The sequence below is a fragment of the Rattus rattus genome, chromosome 9 (genome assembly GCF_011064425.1).
Source record: "Rattus rattus isolate New Zealand chromosome 9, Rrattus_CSIRO_v1, whole genome shotgun sequence".
Classification (NCBI taxonomy): domain Eukaryota; kingdom Metazoa; phylum Chordata; class Mammalia; order Rodentia; family Muridae; genus Rattus; species Rattus rattus.
The window spans coordinates 11,471,151-11,494,235 of NC_046162.1; the positions used below are offsets into that span (position 1 = coordinate 11,471,151).

The window sequence follows — 23,085 nt, forward strand, 5'->3', positions numbered from 1 at the left end:
CCCTGGGGCTCCGGAGTGTGGCTCACTGGGCATGGTCCATGCTTACGGTGTCTCTGCAGGTCCCTGTGGATGTTCGTGATAATGAGGCCAGCTTCGAGCACTCCACACATATCTCGGCTGGCCCTATATCCACCAACTATTCTGTGAACAACGGACTCACGGAAGGTGGACTGGAGCTGTAGGGGCACAGTCAGCACAACACTGAGGCCCTGTTGCAGGCTGGAGTCCCTGGTGAGGTTAACCTGCGAGGTGAACTACAGGTGCATGGTGAGCTTACACGTCAAGGTGGGGCTTCTCAGAGGAAGCTCTAGGGGACACCTTGTGATAGATGATATCATCAGGGCTTGGAAAGGTGACCAGCTAGCCTGAGGTCAGTCAGTGATCCCTCCCAGGCCTATATGGTGGCCTCTTCTGCCAATGTCCATGGCTGCAGCATGTCCCCATTAGAGTCTGTTGCATTGCTGGCCCGGGAGGAAGGTTCGAGTTCTCACAGCTCTTGTCTCTGGGCCCGAGTTGACCTCCGTGGCAGGATCAACGAGGTCAGCGTGGATGTGACAGCCCTCACGGCTCAGCTGCCGAGTGGCACACTGGAGGCAGCAGTGAACACCGGCCACAGTGCATGCTTTCCAGGGCCTGGGTCTGCCCTTCAACAGCCAGGTGAGGGGCACAGGGCCAGCAAGCCACTCTCCAAGTGTGTTCCTCTCATCCCGTTCCCCTCGTGCAGATGGGAGGGTGGACAGGTGCTCACGACACTTTACAGTTTATAGAGGCTCTGTTAAAATGACAACGACATAACCGAACAGTCATGGCCTGGGTGTGGAACACCTTTAGTTCCAGTACTAAGAGGCAGGAAGGTCTCTGAGTTCAAGGCCAGCCTGATCTATAGAGTTCCAGACTTTCAAGGCTGAACTCTGTTGTGAAAATAAAAATCAAAACTAAAACAAAGCAGTTGCAGCCAATGCCTACCAAGCAAACTCTTGACCACAGCCATGTCCTAGCTCCTGGTCAGGATCCTGTCTGCTCATCCAGTAATGAATCAAAGCTAAAACCCAGCTTCCTTTTACCAAGGAGACACTGCTTGGTGCTGTGAGCATTGCTTAGTACCCTAGTGCTGTGGGCAGTACTCAGTGCTGTGGGCAGTACTCAGTGCTGTGGGTAGTACTCAGTGCTGTGGGCAGTACTCAGTGCTGTGGGCAGTACTCAGTGCTGTGAGCAACACTAAGTGCTGTGGGTAGTACTCAGTGCTGTGGGCAGTACTCAGTGCTGTGGGAAATACTCAGTGCTATGGGTAGTACTCAGTGCTGTGAGCAGCACTAAGTGCTGTGGGTAGTACTCAGTGCTGTGGGCAGTACTTAGTGCTGTGGGCAGCACTCAAGCTGTTCTGTGCTTCCTTTCATCCTTCTGACAACCGCTTATGAATACCACCTCGAGGTAATAGCCCTACTCTGCCATCCCTGGCTGTGCCGCCTAGAGCAGATGCTTGTCCGTGCCCTCAGCCTCATGTGTGAAACAGAGATGGTAATGTCCGGTGTGGAGCTGTGGTGATCGAGGCCATGAGCTGAGGATGCTGGGACGCCATTGGCTGTGATGATGTCTCTGGGTCACACTTAGGTTTGGTAGGCAACTTCCTCATGGCCATGTAGCGAGCAGGCAGTGGAGAGAGAACTCAAATCTCCCCTGAAGCCTGTGTGGGTGCCCACAGCCCACCTCCAGCCATTTCTTCATGTCCCACAATTCCGCTGAAGAGGAAGGGCAGATCCTGGTGGTTTTCTTTTTGTAGTCAGGACCCACAACTGAGCGAGCCAGACTCCCTCTTTCCCCATCTGGTTCTGTATTCATGTCTGGCTGCCGGGTGTGCCAGGGCCACCTGAGCCCTGCCCACGAGCCCAGTGTCCAGGGGCAGCCGAGAGCCAGGGCCTGCATGCTTGGGGGCAGGGTAGGGTCTTGCTCTGGAACTGTGACTCACGTAGGTATCTCTGCTGATCTCTAAGGCTCTCAGCACCCCCAACACCAAGTGTCCTGTTCTCTCTTCCTCCCCTACCTCAGTTCTGAGAACTGGACCTTGGAAGACATGAGTTCCTCCCTGAAACTCACTTTTGACACCCAAGATATGGTGGTCCTCCGTGTCCATGGCCAGAACCATGCCAACAGGTAGGACCTCTTGCTAGTTCTGGGAGCTGCCCAGGAAAAGGGGAGTTGGGGACAGCCTGAACTAAAGGCAGCTGGCACTGATGGACACCAATGAGACACGATGGCTCTCCCAAATCATTACAAAACATCACAGCCCACTAGGAAGGCAGAATGGTAGGCTCAGAGAGGCAGAGTTGCTTTTCCAAGGTCATAGAGCTTCTTAAAGTTCTCTGTCCTCTGGGGAAGCAAGAGTGAGTCCTTAGACTCTCTCCGTCTGTATCTGTCTGTCTGTCTGTCTGTCTGTCTGTCTCTCTCTCTCTCAGCAGCCACTGGTCTTAGTGGAACAGGTGTGGAGCTCACACTCTTTCCTGTTAGGTGGGGTGTGGGTACCGGCTCCCCTTCTAGAACTCGGTCCCCACACTCTCACCTGGGTGAGGCTTTGTACTGTCTGGGGAAATGTCTGGTTGCTTAGCCAGGAGAGTAAGGTTGCTAAACACCCTTGGGTGCATAGAAAGGTCTCGACTGCAGATTCCATGGCCCCATAGATAAGCAGCTTGTAGAAGGGCGGCATGGAGAGTTCCTGGGAGCAGGTTGGGGTGCCTGCTGCCCATATCCCCTAGGGCTCCTGCTGTGCAAACCCAAGAATTTGGGCTCTTGGAGGACACACAATCCGGAGCCAGTTTTAGCCCTTTACAGGAAAACTGATGCTGAGAGGTGTGAGAAACTGGCTCCTGGTGTCAGAGCTAGATAGAAGCTGCACCTGTGGGACCCATGACCTGGTCCCCTGGTGACTGAGACCACACTTGGACAGACCACTCACATTTGGGACTCTCTGACCCTCTCACCTCAGGTTAGTGCTGAACCAGATGCCCTCATGCCAGCTCCAGTCCCGTCCCTTACTTCCAGCACAGAGTTGCTGCTGTGGGGCTGATGCCACCTCCCCTCCCTCCTAGGGTGCTGTATCAGCCCCTTCCACAGCCAAGGCAATCACCCAGCACTTCCCTCTCCTAAGGTTCCAGACAGAACCCGGACAGTCCAGTGCAGCCTGGGCTGCTGGGGTGTGTCAGCACCTCCAAGTCTGTCAAAGGCAAACCCTGGCTCCCCCTCTGGCTTTCCCAAACATCCCTGTTTACATTTCAGAGGAACCCAGGGGACCCTGGGGTGCTGGGATATCTGCCTGCCCTGGAACCTGGTACCTGATATCCCACCCACTCCCCAACCTGGCATGCTCCCAGCAGCTGCAGCAGCTGCTCCAGTCCTTGGGGAAAGCCTACCACTTCCCACCCCACCTCCACTCACCCTGAAGGCTACAGGGAAGGCTGGGTCAGCATGGTGGCTTGTTAGACTGTGACTGAAGGCTGCTTCTGCATTGTTCTGTTAGCCTCCGTGTCTGTCCCTAGTCCCCAGATCAGGAGCTCCTACAGGGGATGCCAGCCAGCCCTAGGCACAGGGACCAATATAGAGTAGCTGCTTGGTCAATACAGTGAGGCCTGCCAACCGGCCACTTCCCCACTTCCCATTCCCACCCTCCCTACCCCTGCCCCTCCTCCCCATTCTCCCTTTCCCTTCCCCATTGTCCTTCTGCCTGTTCTTAGCTAGGCCAGGCCCATGGCCTCCTGCATGCTAGCCAAGCTCTCTACTGCTGAGCTATACACCCCCCACCCCAATCCCTGACCACCGCATTTCCCCACCAGCTTTGTTCATGTCCTCCTGATCGAATCCTGGTCTGCCACTGTTTACAGAGTGAGCGCCTGCTGTTTTCAACCCTTTACCCTGTGAGAGTTTTGTCCTCAAGTCACTTAGACTGCCTCAGTGCACAGGAATGGTCTCTGTTGGGCCAAGGATGTGGTTCAGTGGGTGGAATGCCAAATGGAGACAAAGCCTTGGGCTCCACCCCCCACCCCCATAAACCATGCACACCTGTAACCCCCACACTAGGAAGGTAGAAACAAGAGGATCAGAAGGTCAAGCTCAGCCTCAGCTTCATAGTTCATGTCAGGCCAGCCTGGGCTACATGGGACCCTGTCTCAATCAACAACAAGGAAATGCTGATGGGCCAGGGCAGACCACACACCTCAAGCGTTTTGTAGAACAAGGATTTTTATATAACACTGCATAATTACAAAACCCAGGATGTTTAATTTCTTAGACACATGGTCTTCCGGGGATTGAACCCAGGACTTCTTGAATGCTAGGCAGTCTCTCTATCAACTGAGCTACAGCCCTAGCCCTAGTTGGTTTTGTTCTGTTTGTTGTTGGTTTTGAGATAGTCTGTTTATGTAGCCCAGGCTGGTCCTGAACTCACTGACTTTGAGCTCACTACCACCTTCTCTTACCTTCCTTATCTCAGCTTCCCCAAGAGCTGGGATTTCAGGCCTGTGCCACAAGGCCTGGCAGGAACTGGAATGCTAAAATAGCACTTGGGTAATTAGAACTCCCCAGCTGTTCAGGAAGGCCTTTTCAAACGCTCAGTCCCAGGGTTAGACCCGTAACGGCAGGACCCAGAGCTGCACAGGACACGTTGAACCATGACACATTTCTTTTCTTATCGTTGAGCAGAAGTCTACAAACTTGGGTGTAGGAAGCCGGAAAGCAAGCTCGGGTATATGAGGTGTGAGCCACAAGCCATCCTGTCTCTGCTACAGCACTCAGTTCTGTCACCGGAGGACGCCAGCTACTACAGTTGGTAAGTAAGTGTGCAAACAAGACCGATAACCATCAGGCGGGGGTGCTGCTGGAGGTGGTGCAGAAGGCCCGAGTGTGGATTCCCAGCACCCATAAAAAAACCAGGCACAGCCAGGTGTGGTGGTCCATTCCTTCAATCCCAGCACTTAGGAGGCAGAGGCAGGAGGATCTCTGCAAATTCAAGGCCAGTCTAGTTTGTAGAGTGAGTTCCAGACTAACCAGGGCTACACAGTAAGAACCTGTCTCAGACAGATGATAGACAGACAGACAGACAGACAGATAATAAATAGATGATAGATAGACAAATGATAGATGATAGATAGACAAATGATAGATAGATAGATAGATAGATAGATAGATAGATAGATAGATAGATAGATAGATAGATAGGTAGGTAGATGATAGATGATAGATGATTGATAGATGATGATAGATAGATAGATAGATAGATAGATAGATAGATAGATAGATAGATAGATAGATAGATATAAATTGACAGGCATAGCAGCACACACCTATAATCCAAGGCTGGGTGGGTAGGGGAGACAGAATCCCTGAAGCTCATTGGCCAGCTAGTCCAGTCAATCAACAAGCTCCAGGTTTACTGAGGGACCCTGTCTCAACAAACAAGGTGGAGAATGGTTGTGGAAAACGCTGGACATCAACTTTTGGCTTCCACACACATGCTACACACATGCACATACATACCCCCAAATACAATTTTCTTTACCAAACCAATGAGTTTGACTGCAGGCCACATCAACTGGAGGTTGACTCTAGATCTAGAATCTTCTACTCTTCCCTTTATGTGTGTGGGTGTAGGTGCCTGCAGAGGTCGGAAGTAGGCATCAGATCCCCTGAGTAACAGGATCTGGAATGAACCCTGGGTCCTCTGGAAGAACAATATGCACCCCTAACTGCAGAGGTGTGTCTGCAGCTCCCCAACGTGTTCCTGTGAAACGTTTCAGATATCAAAGTGAAATAAATGTTCATCCACCTGTATGCCCACTGCCTAGATTTTTCCCCGTTCATCTTTTCTCACTCGATTTCTTTTAAAATCCCCATGTTTGCTATCCTGACATGTGAAAGCAGTCAGTTTGTGGAACGCCGTAGTTTGTACTTCTGGATTGTTTGTACTGGGTAAGAATTAGTTTGAACATGCTGACAGGGCCTCTGAGCTAGTTGGAAGCAGCATTTAAAAAAAAAATTAGTTCTTAAGTTATTATTTTGTGTGTTGTGTTTTGACTGCAATGTATATCTGGCTACTACGTGAATGCCTGATGCCTTCAGAGGCCCAGAGAGAGCACTGGCTCCCCAGGAACTCAAGTCAGTGACAGATGTGAGCTGCTAAGTGGTTTTGGGACTCAAACCCACGTCCTCTGGTTGGATAGCCAGTGCTCCTAGCAGAGTCTCCTCTGCAGTCCTCTTGGACTTATTGTCATTTTACTCATGACAATAAACTTAACTCTATAATCCAGCTAGACGCTGAGGGGAATAAGGAAAATGTGGACCCCAAAGTATGAGCATCAATTCTTGTCCCTGTCCCTAAGTCTTTTGGCTCTTCTATGGGAGTCTGGAATCTATACTAAGTGACAGTCACTCTGCCAGCCCACAGGATGGTATATCATTTCAGTAGAGTTTTCAAAGCCGTCTATGAATAAAGCAAGCATCTTGATCTGTAAGGTCAAATGGTCAAGGCTCAGGAACCCAGGATCTAGCTGTCAATAACTCAGTTCATGCCTAATAGAGCTACCCTGGAGCCTGATGGAGCAATGACCTTTGTTACACTGCCCTCTGTGGCCTTAGGTGGAACCACAACTACATCCCGGTCTTGAACCAGTATCTGCAAGTCAATGCCCAAGAGCATAGGGTTGTTGCCAATGTCTGGCCACAGGGCAGGTGGTACCAGGCTGGCCCTGGGTAGCACCAGGCTGGCTCTATCCCCATTCAAGACTCTTATATCATTGGTTCGTTCATCGAGGGGAGCTGTGGGCCCCTTGGGTCTGGGGTTCTTGGAGGCAGAGCCTGGAGCAAGGTGTCATCTGGCTGATGATGGCATCTCCCCTACACATTCCCCTCCACTAGCTCCGGTGCTCCAAGGGTGAGACCAAAAGCAGCTTTGTCCTAGAGCACCATTTCCACATCAGTACCAGCCCGCTGGCTGCTGAGGACAGCCTAGCCAATGTCATCCAGATGCAGCAGACCTTCTCCCAGGTGTGTAGGTTCCTAGAAGAGTGTATTTGAGGCTTTGCTTCTGGAGATACCAATACAAGCCAGGCTCTGAAGGGGACAAAATGTCGGAAGGGACTCTCAGCTGTGTGTCATCTCTGTATCTACTGATCATCCCCTAGACCCTAGGTACCACACCAGAAGCTGGGGTGTAGCAAGAACCAATTAGCTCTGTCACTGAATGTAGTGGAAGCAGGTGACAAAAAAAATCATATAAGTAGGATATATAAGCAGGACACACACACACACACACACACACACACAATTGATTAGAAGGTAGGATGTCAGGAAGTGTCACCTGAGGAGGTGACACTTGAGCTTATCCTGTATGACAAGCAGTCTGGGAAAAGAGCACTCCATGCTAAAGGCCTGGGGTGGGAATGAGTCTGAGAAGTACAGAAACCCTTGAGCTGGGACGGACAGGCTGTGTGGGGACAGCAAGAGCACTTTGCACATGCTGTGCTTGTCGGCCCACACAGGGGGGACTCTGCTACAAGCACCTTCCTTCCCTCCAGGCTCCCACAGCTGCTGGGCTGAGAAAGGTCTGCAGGTGGCGGCAAAGGGGGAGCAGCTGGGCAAGAAGAAAAGGTCTCTCCCCAGGGAGGAGCTAGTGGGCATGGCTTTAGAGATATGTCAGGGGGGCCCTGCTGAGTCAGGGCACTGACCTAAGTCCCAGTACTAGAGAGTAACTGTGGTGAGTTACAGGACAGCCTGGGCTACACACAGCCTGGGCTACACACAGCCTGGGCTACACACAGCCTGGGCTACACACAGCCTGGGCTACACACAGCCTGGGCTAGGCAGGGACACAGATAAAGAGACAGTGGGAACCGACAGTCTTACCTCACGTCACAGACAGGAAGCAGAGACAGTCAGAGTGGTTAGGAGCCCTGCCCAGAGGCACACCGCACGTCTGTAGAGCTCACGGGCTCTACCCTCTGTTGCTCACGCTCCCACCCTCCCCCTCCCGCTCAAGCATTGTGGTTCTGAAGATGCAGGAAACAACGATCCACATGATCCACACACAGCTGCCGTTCCTTCCTGGATGTGTCTCTCTTTCCCCACCCAATCGGTGCGTGGGCTGGGTTCCACACCAGCCACCCCATTCTCTTCCAGCTCAGCACTCTTCCCACAGAGCTGGTCCTGAGGACTGTGATCCAGAAAGCACAAGGCAACCTCATCCTGTACCAGGAGGTGCTGTGGGGTGGCAGGGAGGTGACCCTCAACGGGGGCCTCTCTGGGTCACTCTCAGAGTTCTTGGGGACCATCGTCTGAAGGGTAAGTGGATGGGGGCAGGAGTAGGGTAAGGGGTGCTCTCACTGGCCATGGGGGTCCTTGTCCTTGTGTACAGGGAATCCTCAGGACGTAAGATGGTCCAATGCCCAGTCCTCAGAGGAGACAGGCAGAGAGAGGAAACGCTGTGTCAGCAAAATCTCAGAGCGGGTGGGGCTGCAACCCAGTTGGTAGAGTTACTTACCTAGAATGTTTGATCCTCAGCACCTTAAAAAAATATATAGGTTTAGGGGAAGATGTCTGCAATCCCAACCCCACGAAGTAGAGGCCAGAAGGTTAGGAGTTCAAGGTCATCCTCAGCTACATGAAACCCTCTCTCAAATAAACCAAAATTAACAGCAAAAGTAAGTTGGGGCTCATGAGATGGCTGTCGGGGCAGTGCTTGTTTTCAAGCCTGACTATCTGAGCGGAGACCTGCACAGTGAAGGAGACAGGCAGTTCCCAAAAGTTGTTCTCTCCTCTCCGTTCTCTTGTACCACAGTGCACACGCAAATAAGAGTAACGAAGACCCTAGATTGTCCTGAATGAAACCCAATGGCTTAAAGTGGTTAGGAGGGTGTAGCAGAGAGGCCCTGGTAGGCCCGTGCCTCTCGAGGTCAGAGGCAAGCTAAGGAGAAGGGCTCTGTTGATCTCTGGGATCTCTACTGAGCTCAGCACCTTCTGGCTGTTAGCCCAAGTCTGGTCTGAAGCCATCAGCAGCCATCTAAGGTGCTCCACGGTGGCTGGTCAGTGGTCAGGAGAGGGGTAGCACTACGACTTGGCCCTGATGCTTGCTTGGCTGGCCTCAGTGGCCTGTTCTGAGTCTGGGGCTGGGGCCCAGACGTGGCTCTGGGTTGGTGTGGCTGGCTGCTCAGTGCCATTGGGGTAGGAAGAAAGGAGGACAGAGCTCCCATGGGGACAGGTGGCTTTAAGTGATACCATGACAAGAACAGGTGGCTCCCAAGTTTTATAGTATGGGTGAGGTGACCACCTGCTGCCTGAGTAACTGAGTCCCCTGAACCAGTCTCCTGCCGTGACCTAAACCCACAGCCATAATCTTACATGAAGTTACTGCCACCCTCTTACCATGTCCCCCACGGTGGAGCTTGCCCACCAGCTGTCTCTGTTCCTGCCACGATGCTGCAGCCCCCGCCTGTCCTTGGAATACTCTAGAGACAGCCACCAGGGCAACCTGGCTGTAACCTGGGACAATAAAGACCAGGTAGGCAGTGGGGCTGGAAGGAGACCCTGGGTGGCCCACCCTGCTCAGGGAGCCTGACTGGGGCGGGGTCAGCAGCTGCACTAGATGCCCACAGATGAGGTCAGAGAACCTCGGTTCCAGCCCCATGTGACAAGTGCAGCTGATGTGGTCCTGTCACAAATTAATCCTATTGTCCATCCTGCTTGGTGCTGTTACCATTGCTGTTTTCAGAACCTGACACTGAAGTACAGAGAGGAGCTGTCACTGATTTGGAGTGACAACCAGTGCAGCACCTGTCTTTAGCCACCCTCCCAGTCATGCTCCTGTTTCATCCGTACTCCCTGAGCCTCAGGCTCCCTCCCTGTGGGGGGTGGGGGCAGCAAAGAGGGCTCACCGGGTGGCTAGGGAAGGAAGAACTGGCTTGCACTTGCCCACCCCTCCTCCCTCCCCATCCTGTTCACCTCTCCATGTGGGGCAGAGGTCTGCAGCCTTGCTAGGAACAGAACTTCAGCCTAGGACGCAGGGAGACTGCAGGTCTCAGGCTTGGTCCTGGAAAGGGTGGGAAGACCCTGTTCACAGACACAACATGGCCTCAACTGTCCCCTACTCGATTCTCTTTCAGTGAAGCCTACTGTGTGCCTGGGTTGGAGACCCATGCTTGCCCCGCACTTGCATATCTCTGGGTTTTCAAAGGAAAAAATGATTCTTAAGAGTCTCTGAGCTCATCTGTATGATAACCTGTATATGTAACCACCCCAGGGAGGGCTGAGCAGGGCAGCAGCCTCCCCACCCCCTGTGCGTCCTCAAACTGTGTGTGTGGCTTCTCTGAGCCTCCTCTGCCACCCTTCAATGGGGGTGCATTAGCCAGCAAAATGCAAGCAGATGGATGTGGTTTAAATCAGAAGTTGTGATAGGGGCTGGATTTGAAAGGCCAGTGAGACCTTCGTGAGAGACGAGACCATCAGCCAAGGTCCCTGGAAGTGTGAGCAAGGACAGCAAGTGCAAAGGCCCTGTGCTGTGGAGCCTCCGTGGAAGAAGCTGACACTAGGCAGGGCAGAACACTCGGCATCCAGAAGGGACTGGCTGACATCCTGTCACCAAGGGAGAGGTCTTTCTCAGTATCCCAGTAGAGGGCTCTGGACACCTACAAAGAGGGGCAGAGATCTCTAGCTCCCATTTCCTTACAGGGGAGGATGAAGGCAGCCTCAGTCCTGCCAGCTTCTCCCCTCAGAGGTGGTGACAGCCGCTCCTCTGCTAGTCCCTCATGCAGGTTCAGCAGTCCTGGCACAGCAATCCTGGGACTCTGGAGATCACCTGGGCTGACAGATCCTCTATGCAGTGTAGCCTGGGACAGCTGCCTAGCTGCCTCTATATGTTGGACTGGCTCACTGGTGAGCTCTTGCCTACGATCCTTTGCTTCCAGTAGGCTTTTGCCTAACTACCTGTTCTTGTCAGCTCCAAGGGACCTGGAACCTGGGCCCACCAAAGGCCTGTGGGCCCTGACTAAGACCCTGGTCATGTTCAGTGAGCAGTTTGATCTCTCCTGGGGCCAACACCTGCTGCAGCAGAATGTGACCTATGAGGTGAGGCCCAGGGAGCCAGTCTCAAGGCAGGTCACCTGCAGGGGCCTCACCTCCTAGGGGAAGTACCAATCTGAAAGCAGTGCAGTTCTGGGATCAAGTGTGGCTATGCCAGGGGACCTAGGCCACTCATTCCATTGAGTGAGCCTTGCTTATCTGAATGGGTGTGACAGTCATGTGACCTCCTGGAAGTAGATCAAACACTCAAGTTAGTGCTAGGCCCAGTAGAGGAGCTGGTGGTTCTAGGGGCCTGCTGGACATGGGCAGAGGATGAGGGAGGGCTCACCTTTCCTGAAAGGGCAGGGCTCAGTATTTTCCACTTAACCAGGGCTTCCGGTGGGACTAAGTGCCAATCCTCAGAGTGCAAGACAGAAGCCAGACAGCACTGAAATGGGAACAGCTGTCTCTTAGAACATTCTGCCCTCAGCCCTCTGCACAACATCCCTGGGCTTCTGAGACCCCTGAGGTGCCGAGGCTGGGGTTGCAGATGCCTGGCCCCTGTGTGGTTGACAATCACTTTTGGGTGCTGTGAGCACTCTCTTATATGTGACAAACGCCCATGTCATGGCCCACCATTCCAGAAGCAGCCGCTGTCCTGGTGGGACAAGGTCCACGCAGAGGCCACACTGGAGCACATCCCGGCCCCTGGACCAAGCACAGGCAGAGAGACGCCACTGGAGCCCACACCTCCATCCTGAGAGCCCCAGGGTGAGTTTGGGAGAAGGGCAGGTGCAGGAGAACCTGGGCCAGAGAGGAGGGAATAGGCAATGACCAAAGCAAGAGAACCACCCTTCTGCATGCCTGCCTGCCTTCCCTCAGGGGGCAGAGGAGACACGTAGGGAAGATCATGGTATTCCGGAGAATGAGACAGGAATGTGTCACTAAGGGTGTCACCACAGCCACTGCTGAGAGGCACATGGGACCCTGGGCTACCCCGAGTTCCCCCACCATTCCCAGGTCCTCCTTCCCACCCCACCCTCCTACTATCTATCCATCTACTCCCCTACCCACCCACTACACATTCATCTATCCACCTTCCCATCCCTCCCTCCCTCCCAGGGGCCATAGACGCTTCAGTCAAGGCCAGGCAGAGTATTTGAAATTTAACAAGTCATCACAGCTCTTGTTACTCTTGCTCATGCCACTGGGCCATGAAGGCAGTGTCTCTGGACTGAGTGGGAGGCAAGGCGGGTGCTGTTCGGAAGTGGAGGAAAACAGGGAAGACCTAAGCTGTGCGATTAGGACCCGGGGGACGCTGGGAAGGATGGGAACCAGGCTTACTCTTGGCCTCAGGGTCCCTGCAGATCATACACAAGCACGCACCTGCGCAGGACGTGGTGCTTCCAGGTTTAAGGGGCTTTGCTAGACAAGGTCTGTGGGTGGGGCAGTAGAGCCTGCCACCCCCACAGCCTGCTACAGCAATCCAGGGGGGAGGGATCACAGGCTGGGCCAGGGTCCAGTGGGAACTGAGCTATTTCCCCTGTGTCTCCTGACTTCTGAAACCTCTGCTGTCTTCCCGTAGGCCTTCTCCTTCTCTGGGGAGCACAGTCTGGACCAGGGTGCACTCCTGATGCGTTCTCAATACACAACCACAGTTGATCTAAGGCATCGGACTTCTCTGGGCATCTGGAGGTTCATCTCCAATTTCTCTAGTATCCGTGCCAGGAGCGCCACTGCCTGGGTAGCCATGCCACCTAGTGGTCATTTGTGGAACTTCAGCTCTACATCCTGATGGTCCAGGACTTCTTTCCGGGGAGAGTTACTGAACCTAAGGTTCTGTCTGGGTCCACTGAGCGGCTCCTATATCACTCCATGGTCCTTCTCTCCCTATAAACAAAATATGGCTTCTATTTTGCTCAAGTGTGATGAGGTTGGTGTACTACTTGAGGCTCTCTAGAGGAACAAAACCGAGAGAATGGGTATATATATAGAGAGAGAAAGAAAGGTTTGTTTTTGTTTTTTGATTTATTTATTTATTTAGTATGTGTAGTGTTCTGCATGCATGTACGCCTGCGGGTCAGAAGAGGGCACCAGATCTCATTATGAATGGTTGTGAGCCACCATGTGGTTGCTGGGAATTGAACTCAGGACCTCTGGAAGAGCAGTCAGTGCTCTTAACCTTTGAGTCATCTCTCCAGCCCAAGAAAGGGGTTTTATTAGAGTGGCTTACAGGCTGTGGTTCTGCAAGTCCAACAATATCTGTCTGAGAATGGAAGATCCAGAACTTCAGTAGCTGCTCAGTCCACAAGGCGGGATGTCTCAGCTGGTCTCCAGGATACACCAGAATCTGAAGATGTTGGCTCCAATGCCCATGGAGGAACGGACGGACTTGCCATTGAGAGTGAGGGCAAGCAGGCGGAGTGAGAGCTTCCATGTCCTAAAACAAGCTGACAGCAGAAAGTGTGACCCAGGTTAAGGGTGGAGTGGACTTTCCCTCCTCAAAAGATTTGGGTTAAGCATGGATCTTCCAGGCCAAGTGTGGTAATGAAAGCCTTCTAGGCAGAGGTCTATATAATCAAGTCCAAGACAGCCAGGGCTACACAGAGAAACACACACACACACACACACACACACACACACACACACACACACACACACACACACACACAGAGAGAGAGAGAGAGAGAGAGAGAGAGAGAGACAGACAGACAGACAGACAGACAGACAGACAGACAGACAGAGCGGACCTTCCTACTTTAAGTGGCCAACTTAAACAAACAAAGAAACAAAGCAACCACCTCACAAGCACACCCAGCCATTTGTTTTATTTAGTCAGTCCAGATACAGTCAAGTTGACAACCAAGACTAGACATCACAGATGGCGTTTCTGGATAGGGTCATGCCCACAGGCCATGGCCATTTCTATTTAAGATGCAGAGCCTCTGTGCCTGCCACTTCTTAACCTACATCTAGGCTCTGCCTCGGCATCTATAAACAGGTGCTGGACACAGCTTCCTGGAATCAGAGCAGAGAGCAGGGCCTGAGGCCAAGCACTGGGCAGGCACCCAAGATGTGTGGCCCCACCCTTAACCCTCCTTACTCTGCGCTGGGGTCTTAGCCCCCAAAACACAGGAAGGACATGTGCAGGGACAGCCCCTCTCCCAGCCACACCATGGCCTGTGGGGTCTTGTTCACGGGTCATAACTGCTGAAGCTGAACTGAAGGTGGGATCTTCGGGCCACAACCACTGCTACCTTCAAGTGGCTACTGATTGACCTTGGCTTTGGTGCTGCCCCACGGTCCTTGCCCCAGCCCCTAGTCTATACTGCCCTTAGCAATGTGGCACTTTGCACTCGTGGTTTACTCTAACCCACTGTGGCCTCATCTTTCCTTGACCACCTCTGGAAAGACATCAGAGACTGATGGCTGCGCTTACACTCCTAAGACTCAAGACAGCCTCTGATTTCTGCTGAGCTCTGAGAACTGTTGGTCCGAGTCATTTTACAGTCACAAGCTGAGGCTTACTCAAGGTTGCACAACTCGTCAGTTGCAGGATCTAGCTAGAATACAGGGCACTTGGGCCAGGACAGGCTCCCTTCTCCGAGACCCTCTACCACCAATCGCTTCATCTTTTTCAAGGGTCCTCTTTCCCTGGAACCCTTGACGCATTTGACATTGATCCAGTTCATGCAACAACCATTTGTTCTGTTGCTCCTCCCTCGAGGCTGAGCGCTTACTCGGATTTGGGTAAACTCAATGACCACACATGACTCTTGAAGTTGCTAAGGTCTTTGCAGCAATGCTCATGAGAACTTAGAAGATCTGGGCTGCAGGAGAAACACTTGGGCACTGGGACTGTCAAAGGAGAAATGCCTGGAGTCCCCAGACCAATGGTATCTGTCTAAGGAGAGAGCAAGGTCCTGCGTTCCAAGCTTCCTGGACAGTGTGGGCTTTTGTGATGCTTTTCTGTACATGGTGGGATTCTGAGCCATGTGGCAGGGGTGAAGGGCAGGGAAGCCGGTCCTCCCTGGAAGAACAGACATTTTCCTAACCCTTCCCTACTGAGTCAGCCTTAGCCCTTCCTGAGCCTGGGACAGGCAGATGCCAGAGACCAGAGCAGCCCCAGCAGCCAGGCCCACTCAGGCCTCTATTATCTGGTCTGTCGTTCCAAGGTCCTAGGGCTCAGCAGCTCAGTTTGCTGGGCTGCATCTCTACCTCGGCTTCCAAAGCCTGGTCCAGCTGGAAGGAAGCATGGAGGTGCAGAAACTAAGACTGTTGGTGTCCCGGGCCCTGTGCTGTCTTCAGGCTTCTGCTGCCCATGGGGAAGATAAGGGCAAGGTGACAGTCACCAAGTGCAAGGTGGTGGCTAGGCCCCACCTCTGTCCAAGGGAGGACAGGGGATCCCTACTCCTATCCTGTTGAGAGCTTAGAAACACAGAACCACCCCAGACTTCCTGTCAACTCCTGTGCTGACTTGGCTGGGTCAAGTGAGGCTGTGGAGGTGGGGTTTGGGGAGGGGATCTGGCTGAGCTAACCCATCCCAGAGTTAAGTGTGGAGTTGGGGCTTCCAGTATTCCAGGAGACAGGATTACTAAGGCGATACAACTCAAGGCCCTTAAACCCTAATATCTTAAGGTTTTGTATAGGGCACTGGGGTAGGCAGGCAGAGAAGGCCTGGATGTAACCTCGGTCCCTTTATGGCTCCAGGAGGCAGAGAAGACAGTGACACTGTGGACGTGTGCCCACATGCGAGCCATGGAGGTGGAGGCCCTGCTCCTAGAGCGAGCAGCCTGTCCAGACACTGGGGGGCCTGACCATTCAGGCAGCTGACCGGAGCCTCCTCCTAGAGGCACATGGCTGTCAGGGGGCCCTACTGAGCCATCTGGAGGTAAGAGGGCCAGGGATGGAGGGCTGTTGGTCAAGAGTCCAGAGCCCTTGAGTGAACGGTGCCCAGAAAAATCAGAGTGGTCCCTTCGGGACAGCCCACACATTCTCCAGAGGACTTTTTCCTCTGTCTCTCACCTGTCCCTCTGTCCTGCAGTCCAGGATGACAGCAATTGGCTCCCAGGTGCAGGCCTGGCTGGAAGAGAAGCTCTGTCACATAGAAGACTATGTGAGAGACATTCAGACCCTGGTGGGTAGCCTGGAAGCATGTGGGGGCTCTGCCCTCGCCTGTGTCCAGCAGCTCTGCAGCCCAGGCATGCGAGGCAGAGGATGCTGTCTCTGTGGTCTCCCACTGATCTTGCCTTGGTTTCCCTGCCTAGGTACCGCCGGTGGGCACTCTGGACAGTGTGGCAAATTGTCTGTTACTATTGACTCAGGCTGTGCCAGGCACTGTCCAGGCAGGTGACCAGATGGTGGCCACCTTGTGGAGCAGAGGCTAGCCCAGACACATGCTGACTGTCACCTCCCTCTCTACCTGGAGCAGCTTCGGGTGGAGACGCAGCAGTTGCACAGTGGCTGGGACGAGAGTATAGGAGAGGGCACTAGTGCAGCCCCAACCCTAGCGCCAGGAGCCTTGGGCCTTCAGACTGGATCTCACACCTCTATCTCCGTCAGAAAGGCGGTCTAATCTCCTTAGATCCCGCAGCTTATTTCGTAGATGCCTGCGACCTCTGGCCTGCTTTCTTCGTCCTGGGTTCCAAGGCAATGCTCATTTACGCCCGCTGCCCACGCTTCAGCCATCCCCCTGCCTGGCTCCACTCACGCACACAGCCTCGCTGTGAGGCTTCCAGCACTGCCACTGTGTGTCTGTCTATGGGCTCCGGGCTGGTTAGCACACAGCCCTGCCCTGGGCAAGCTGGGACCCTGGCCTCCCCACAGTTAAGAACCACTCTTGATCCTCCTGACGGCCCCTGAGATTCTTACTGGCCAGGAGCACACAGACTTCCTCATGGCTGTGACTCACAGCAGCACAAGGGTGCAGAGTAGAGTTGATGATGGGGAAAGACACTGGGCTGAAACCCCAAACCCTACATGCAGAGCTCCACCGTACCCCACTGGGTACCAGCAACTTCGCTGGGAAACATTCACCTCCGGGAAAGTCCTAAGGCAATGTACAGGGTAGTCATACCACACTGGCTCCCGCTTGGTGGAGGACATACATTCACATAGTAGGGGTCATTCGCATAGTAGGGATAGCAGGCCCTTTCTGTCAACTCCAGGCAACCAGGTCTGCAGTCCTAGTGCCCGCTGCTTATTTCTACCCGACTCCTTACTTCAGGGCGCCGACCCTGGGACTTCTAGGGCTCAGGTGTTAGACATGCCTGGCTTGCGCTGTAGGGTTCTCATTGGCAAGGATCCCTGAGGTCTCAGGGTGATGATTACCTGTTGCAGAGCCTTGGCCACGCTGAAGGAGGTCTACTTGGAGGTGATGCTACGGCCTCTAGATGAGGTGTGGCAAGAACGAGCTGAGGAGGCCAGGCAGTGGCTGCAGGTCTGGCTGCTCAGGCTGCCAGGGAGTTGGAGGCTAAGGCCCATCCAGGTGACCTGGGAGCTGTGATGGATACCCTGGAGCTGGTAAGGGCTGTGTGTGTGTGTGTGTGTGTGTGTGTGTGTGTGTGTGTGTGTGTGTGTGTGTGTGTGTGTGTGTTGGGGCTGAGCTCAGTGAGGGTATCTCTGAACTGTCTCTGCCTGCTCCCCAAGGTCATCCACCATACACTGTCCTGGGCTGAGGCTGAGGCTTCCCCGGTCCTGAAGCCGCTCTGCAAACCCTTGTTGACCACATACTCTCATGCAGCCGAGGAAGTGGTGCTGAGACTGATGGGTCCCATGGTCCTGCTACATGCAGGCCCAGGCCTGTAGCTGGCCCATTTCATCCTCAGGGCAGCGCTGCCACACAGGAGGTTCTCGTTTGACGGTGGGAAGCAGGCATGGGCTCTGCACAGCACTGGTGACATTCTAGTCGTTTTGCAGAAGACCCAGCTGTGGGAAGGACATTGTCGGCAGCCTGGATGTGTCCAGGATGTGTTCGGTGGCACATGCTGCAGGAAAGCAGATTGATGAGGAGACACACGAGTGATGGTAAGCTTGAAGTTGATGGAGAATGATTGCTTTTCCACCTTTCTTGTTGAGGCAGGCTCTCTCAATCCCTCCCAGAGTTCGAGGATAAGGCTAGTCGTACCAGGTGACTTGTTCTGGGGATATTCCCTCTGAGAACGAAGTTACAAGTTCTCTCGTGCCTGCCTCACATTCATGTGTGGTTCTGAGTCTCTGACCGTGAGTCCTTGTGCTTGCATTGCAAGGGCCTTGACCCCTGAGCCATCTCCCCAGCCCAGGGGTGAGCTTCGAGCAGGCAGTTCTGGGTAGGGCACACAATCGGTGCAGAGCAGGGGAAGAGGGTATTGCAGAGCCATGGCATCTGTTTGAAGGACAGTAGGAAGCCAGCAGGGTTTGAGCAAGCTCCTCCTCAGGCCGTGGCTTCTGCTTGGAGACGGGCACACACCGGGGTTTTGGCCCAGGAAAAAGTGGATCTCTGTGTATTGCAAACGTTCAGTTCCCGCTGGCTCCCATGCTGAGGGACCTGGCAGCTCAGGCTGCCTGGGAGTTGGCGGCTAAGGGCCATCCTGGTGGCCCTGGACAGAGTGCAGGGCTGTCTAGGGTTGCTGGAACAATGTCAGCGTGGAAGGGATGAGAGACAGTCAGAATCCAGCTGTGTTTTTAATGTCAGCCTGGAGAGGACTGGGACTCAGCTGGATGTAGGTGGTAAAAGAGGAGTGAGAGATGACTTCAAAGTATCTTTGGCCTCAACAGCTGGAAGGACGGAGGTCCCTCTACAGACAAGGGACAAACAAAAGGGCTTCTGGGTATGTCTAACCAGTGCAATGTAAGCAGAACTGTAGCAGCTTGAACCACAGGAGGTTCTCTCTGGAGGGCTGAGGTAGGGGTGCTGGCCCTCTGGCGCTGTCAGATGAGAAGAGATTAACCATGGAGAAGTGGCAGCACAGGCCTCCCAGGTAGGAGCCGCCAGTGCCTGCAGTTCCCGTATTGCCCAGCAGGGGGCAGCATGGTGCCTCCTGGTATGGGAAACTTGGACCTAACTCTTGGTTGGATTCCTACTCTGCAAACCTGACAGGGACTATGTAGAACGAATGCTTCAGCAGATGGCACTGAGTGGAAAGAGTAGGGTCTCTTGTGACAGTGGTGGCTTGTCTCTGTAGCTCTGTGGTGACCATTCCCAGTGCCTAAACCCCTTCCACTGTAGCCTAGACTTTCCTCACTCTTTCTGACCCCAGGTTTACTGAGCAAGCGTCTGTTCTACAGCCTGAGAAAGTTCTAGAGTCTCTCCCTAGCCTGTCCCTCAGACGAGCCCCCTTTGGCTGGGTTCCTGTTCTAGTCCATTCAGCATCACCTTACTGTGCCTGCCTGTATACCTTGACAAGAACCCTGGCTTGACAAGCCTCCCTTGGTGTCTGTGCCCATCCCTAACCCCACTGCCCCCTGGAGCAGGGTACACAATCAGACAGCCATGGCCATACTGAAGGACCTTGGTCCATCCTATAAGGAGACTTCTGTAGACAGGGGCAAGCCCTCTCTTAGGGGACAACCTCTGCGATTGCCTTCTAGCCTATGATATCACTGTCCTTCGGTGAGCCATCTCCACTTGCTGGGGGATCCATCTCCTCTGTGTCCCCTTCAGGAACTACTCTGTGACGGTAAGGCTGCCACTCCTGCCCGTGGGGGATGGGCTCCTGGATGCACCCAGGTGGTCAGTTCCCTGGTGGAGGAGAAATTCCTGTGGCCTCTCTGCAGGCTGTCTGAGCCTAATGTGCTGGCCAGGTTCTGTGGGCTCCAGCATCGCCTGCTGGGGAGCCCCTTCAAGTCTGAGTCCTGCCTGTCCTGCCCACTTCCTGGGACGTCCTCTGCTTGTGGAGTGAAAGGCCAAGCGAGTCCTGTAGGGCTGGTGACAGAAAAGCCTGTCAAGTCCTGTGGGTCATAGGCCAGCCCACAGATTCTGCGCATGGTGCGGTCATCTGGGGCTACTGACCTGGCTAGGATTTTGTCCAGAATTAAGTCCTGGCTGGCTAAGGGGAAATACACAACAGCTGGGAGCCCCTTCTGAGGCCAGCCTTCTCCCAGAGGGCCTTGGTGGAGAAATAGGAGGCCGAGCTCCAGTTGGAGCGGAAAGGTTGCTAGTGGAGTGCTGGCTTACCGAGGAGGCAGAGTCTGCAGCCTCCCCCGCACCCCATGCCTCTGGGAGGCCCCGGAAGGCGGCCTCTGGTTCACGCTGCTGTATAACTTCTTCTTCCTCAGTTTCCTCCTGTGTGGAGTAGAGGGAAAGCCATGGCTGGCTTGTGCAGACTGTAAGCATCTGTCTGAGCCCAAGCCCTTGCTACAGAGACGGCATAGCATCGGGCTTGGCACGGAGTGGTTTGTTGTGTGGTGACATTCCTGAGCTCTTGGGAGTGTCCCGACTTGGAAGCACACTTGTTTCTGTGTGGCAAGTTAACACTTAGTGTTGAGCCGGTCTGTCCTCGTCTCAGATCATGCTGTGGTGGCCCGTGCCAGGTACATGGTGACCTCTGATGGGCAGGTGTGGGGCCTGAGTCCCTGCTGTGGCAGATCCCTGCTAGCCAAGGACTTCTCTCACCGACCGACCGCTCTCTCTGATGCTGAGCCACACAAGCCCAGGGCTCACAGTCCTTCATGTGGAGCTGAGACACACAACCCTGGTTCTAGCCTGAAGGTAAGTGCTCAGGAGGGCGTGGGGACTCCCTGGAGCCTCTTGTGCGCATGTTGCCTAAGGGTTTGTTGTTGGGAGTGATTCCAGACTCACTGTGTGTGGTCCACAGGCTTACAAGACACTGCCTGGCCTTGGGACAGCTGCTGGGGTTTCCTGCTCTGCTGAGCACTGGGTCCAGGGTTGAGCTGAGCATCGAGGACAGTGTCTGTCTCCTGTGACCTGCAGCCTGACACTGGCCTGTGGCACCATGGTTGGTTGGGGCTTGGTACTCCCCACAAGGGCCTTTTCTAGCTACCCCATGGCCAGACTCCAGGGTGGGGGTGATCTGCCCCTTCTCAGTGGTGCTGCAGTTGGCCTCCCTGGTGGAGAAGAGCACACTCCAGTGGGCAAGAGCTGGAAATAATCTCCATGGCTGCCTTCGCTGACTGGTCACTTCCCTGCTGGGGTGGCATGACTGCTGGCCTCCTCTCTAATGTGACACAGCTGCCTCCTTCTCGATCCTGGTGGTTCCTGTCCCACTACCGATGACCCAGCAGAAGCTGGATATTCTCCCCTGCTCCCAGGGTCAGCTTCTGGCCCAGGGCTTCTGACCCGGCTTGGCTCTCTTCTCCGGGGACAGTCCGTACGGAGTGAAGTCAGCTCTCACGAGGTCCCCTGCAAAGCTTTCTGAGTGGCCCGGTGGGCTGGGACAGTGGGGAAGGCACTGCAAGGCACAGTCCTCTTTAGATCATCTTTTCCCTCCCCAGCCTCTGAGGACTCCAGCATCCTGGGAGTCTGGAGGGGGAACTTTCCCAGCAGCCCCTCTTGCTCTGCAGGAACGTCTGCTGGCCTTCTGGGTACCAGCAATAATGAAGCAGGCAATGAGCTACTGCTGTCAGGTGGCACAGAAGCTACCAGCCTGGGGGAGCTCCCCCGGGCCTGGCAGGTAAGCGGTGGGAAAACCCTTTCTCCCAGGCCTCCCCTGGCTCAGTGGAGGACAGTCGCCTAGGTCCAGGGTGAAGCAGGAGCCCTCACACTCCACTCAAGGACACCAGGCAGTGTGCCCAAGAGAAACGTGGGGAGGATTGAGTCTTGTGTTTCCACCTAGGTGGTGAGAACTGTGGTACTGGGAGGGGATACAGCAGCCGTGCTCAGGACGGGGCACCACCTTTCAGGCCTGGAAGACCCCTGGTCCAGCCTGGGGAGCTGCTTCCAAGTGGTGAGTGCTAGGCTGCCCCTGGCCAGAGGCAAGTCAGCAAAATCACAGAATGAAAGAGGCCTGATCTAGCCTATGCCCCTCCAAGGGTACAGCGGCAAGCACAGGGATGGGCTGGTAGTGGTTCCAGGTGGACCCTGCCCCACTCCCCAGGTCCAAGCACCTGTGACCCTAGGGAGCGCTGGTCTGCCTGCCAGCTGGTGGCTGCCTACACCCACCTGTGTGCCCAGGACTCTGTGCCCTTGGTCCTTCCTCTGCGGTGTGGTAAGTTCTCATCCTGGTCTAGCCTTGGTCTCCCACCCCAAATGGAAAAGCAGTGCCACTCTCTGACACTGACACATTCTCCTGCAGGAATGACAGGTGCTCAGCTCTGCAGTGAGCACAGAGGTCCAACAAAGCTATGTGCAAAGCGGTTTTTATGAAGAAAGAGCTGGCCTGGTTGTCAGGGACAGGAGGAATGCTAATTTGAGGCCAGCCTGGGCTACATAGCAAAAATCAAATAGAACTGGAGAGATGGCTCCATGGTCCTCTTGCTGAGGAGCTGGGTGCAATTCCGAGCACCCATGTACCAGCTCACAACTGCCACCAGGGGAATGGATGGCCTGACGCCCCACCCCCCATACATGTAAAATTAAAAATTAATAGTTTCTTAAAAAGAAAAGGAACCAAACAAAAAAGTCAGGAAAATACATTGGCTGATAATGTACTTGCCTTAGAAGCATGAGTTGGATCCCCAAAACCAGGAAAAACAAAAAAAGAAAACCCCAAAAAATCCCCTCCGGGTGAGGTGGTGTGCTGGGGAGGCAGAGATGGTGAGCCCCGGGCTTGCTGGCGGGCGAGGCTGGGCCTAACTGGGCCACTGAAGAGACCCTGTCCCAAAACAAAAAACGAACAAGAAAGTGAGGATTCCCCGAGGTTAAGGGGGACACCCGAGACCATAGACACCAAGCCAGGTGTCTCCAGCCCCTAAGACTCTCTGAACCTTGTGCACTCAGAACCTGCACCCATAGCTCTGAGGTGACACCCCGTGGCCTGTGAACCTGACAAAGACTGGCTGTGACGCACATCTGACTTCTTCATCCAACACACAAGTCACAGCTGCAGTGGACAGCAGCGGGAAATGCCTGAGACCTTCACCTCCCAGACTCGGGGGCAGCCTGAGTGTCTTAAG

The 23,085-nt window shown here is 54.2% G+C and overlaps 1 protein-coding gene across 1 annotated transcript in view; it reads left to right on the forward strand.

Moving 5' to 3' along the window:
* The window catches only part of LOC116909256, a 91,064-nt gene extending 68,793 nt beyond the window's left edge, over positions 1–22,271 (forward strand). Inside the window, 26 exon segments of the mRNA XM_032912778.1 lie at positions 60–267; positions 448–657; positions 1,472–1,541; positions 2,047–2,151; positions 6,622–6,697; positions 6,901–7,029; positions 8,161–8,285; positions 9,385–9,538; positions 10,973–11,012; positions 11,015–11,100; positions 12,620–12,749; positions 15,210–15,257; positions 15,260–15,396; positions 15,818–15,925; positions 16,079–16,190; positions 16,302–16,383; positions 17,374–17,522; positions 17,525–17,556; positions 17,683–17,833; positions 20,520–20,626; positions 20,628–20,708; positions 20,945–20,969; positions 21,535–21,644; positions 21,807–21,917; positions 22,068–22,178; positions 22,266–22,271. Of these exon segments, the coding sequence (XP_032768669.1) occupies positions 60–267; positions 448–657; positions 1,472–1,541; positions 2,047–2,151; positions 6,622–6,697; positions 6,901–7,029; positions 8,161–8,285; positions 9,385–9,538; positions 10,973–11,012; positions 11,015–11,100; positions 12,620–12,749; positions 15,210–15,257; positions 15,260–15,396; positions 15,818–15,925; positions 16,079–16,190; positions 16,302–16,383; positions 17,374–17,522; positions 17,525–17,556; positions 17,683–17,833; positions 20,520–20,626; positions 20,628–20,708; positions 20,945–20,969; positions 21,535–21,644; positions 21,807–21,917; positions 22,068–22,178; positions 22,266–22,271 (2,703 nt within the window).
* Positions 22,272–23,085: the final 814 nt, after the last annotated feature.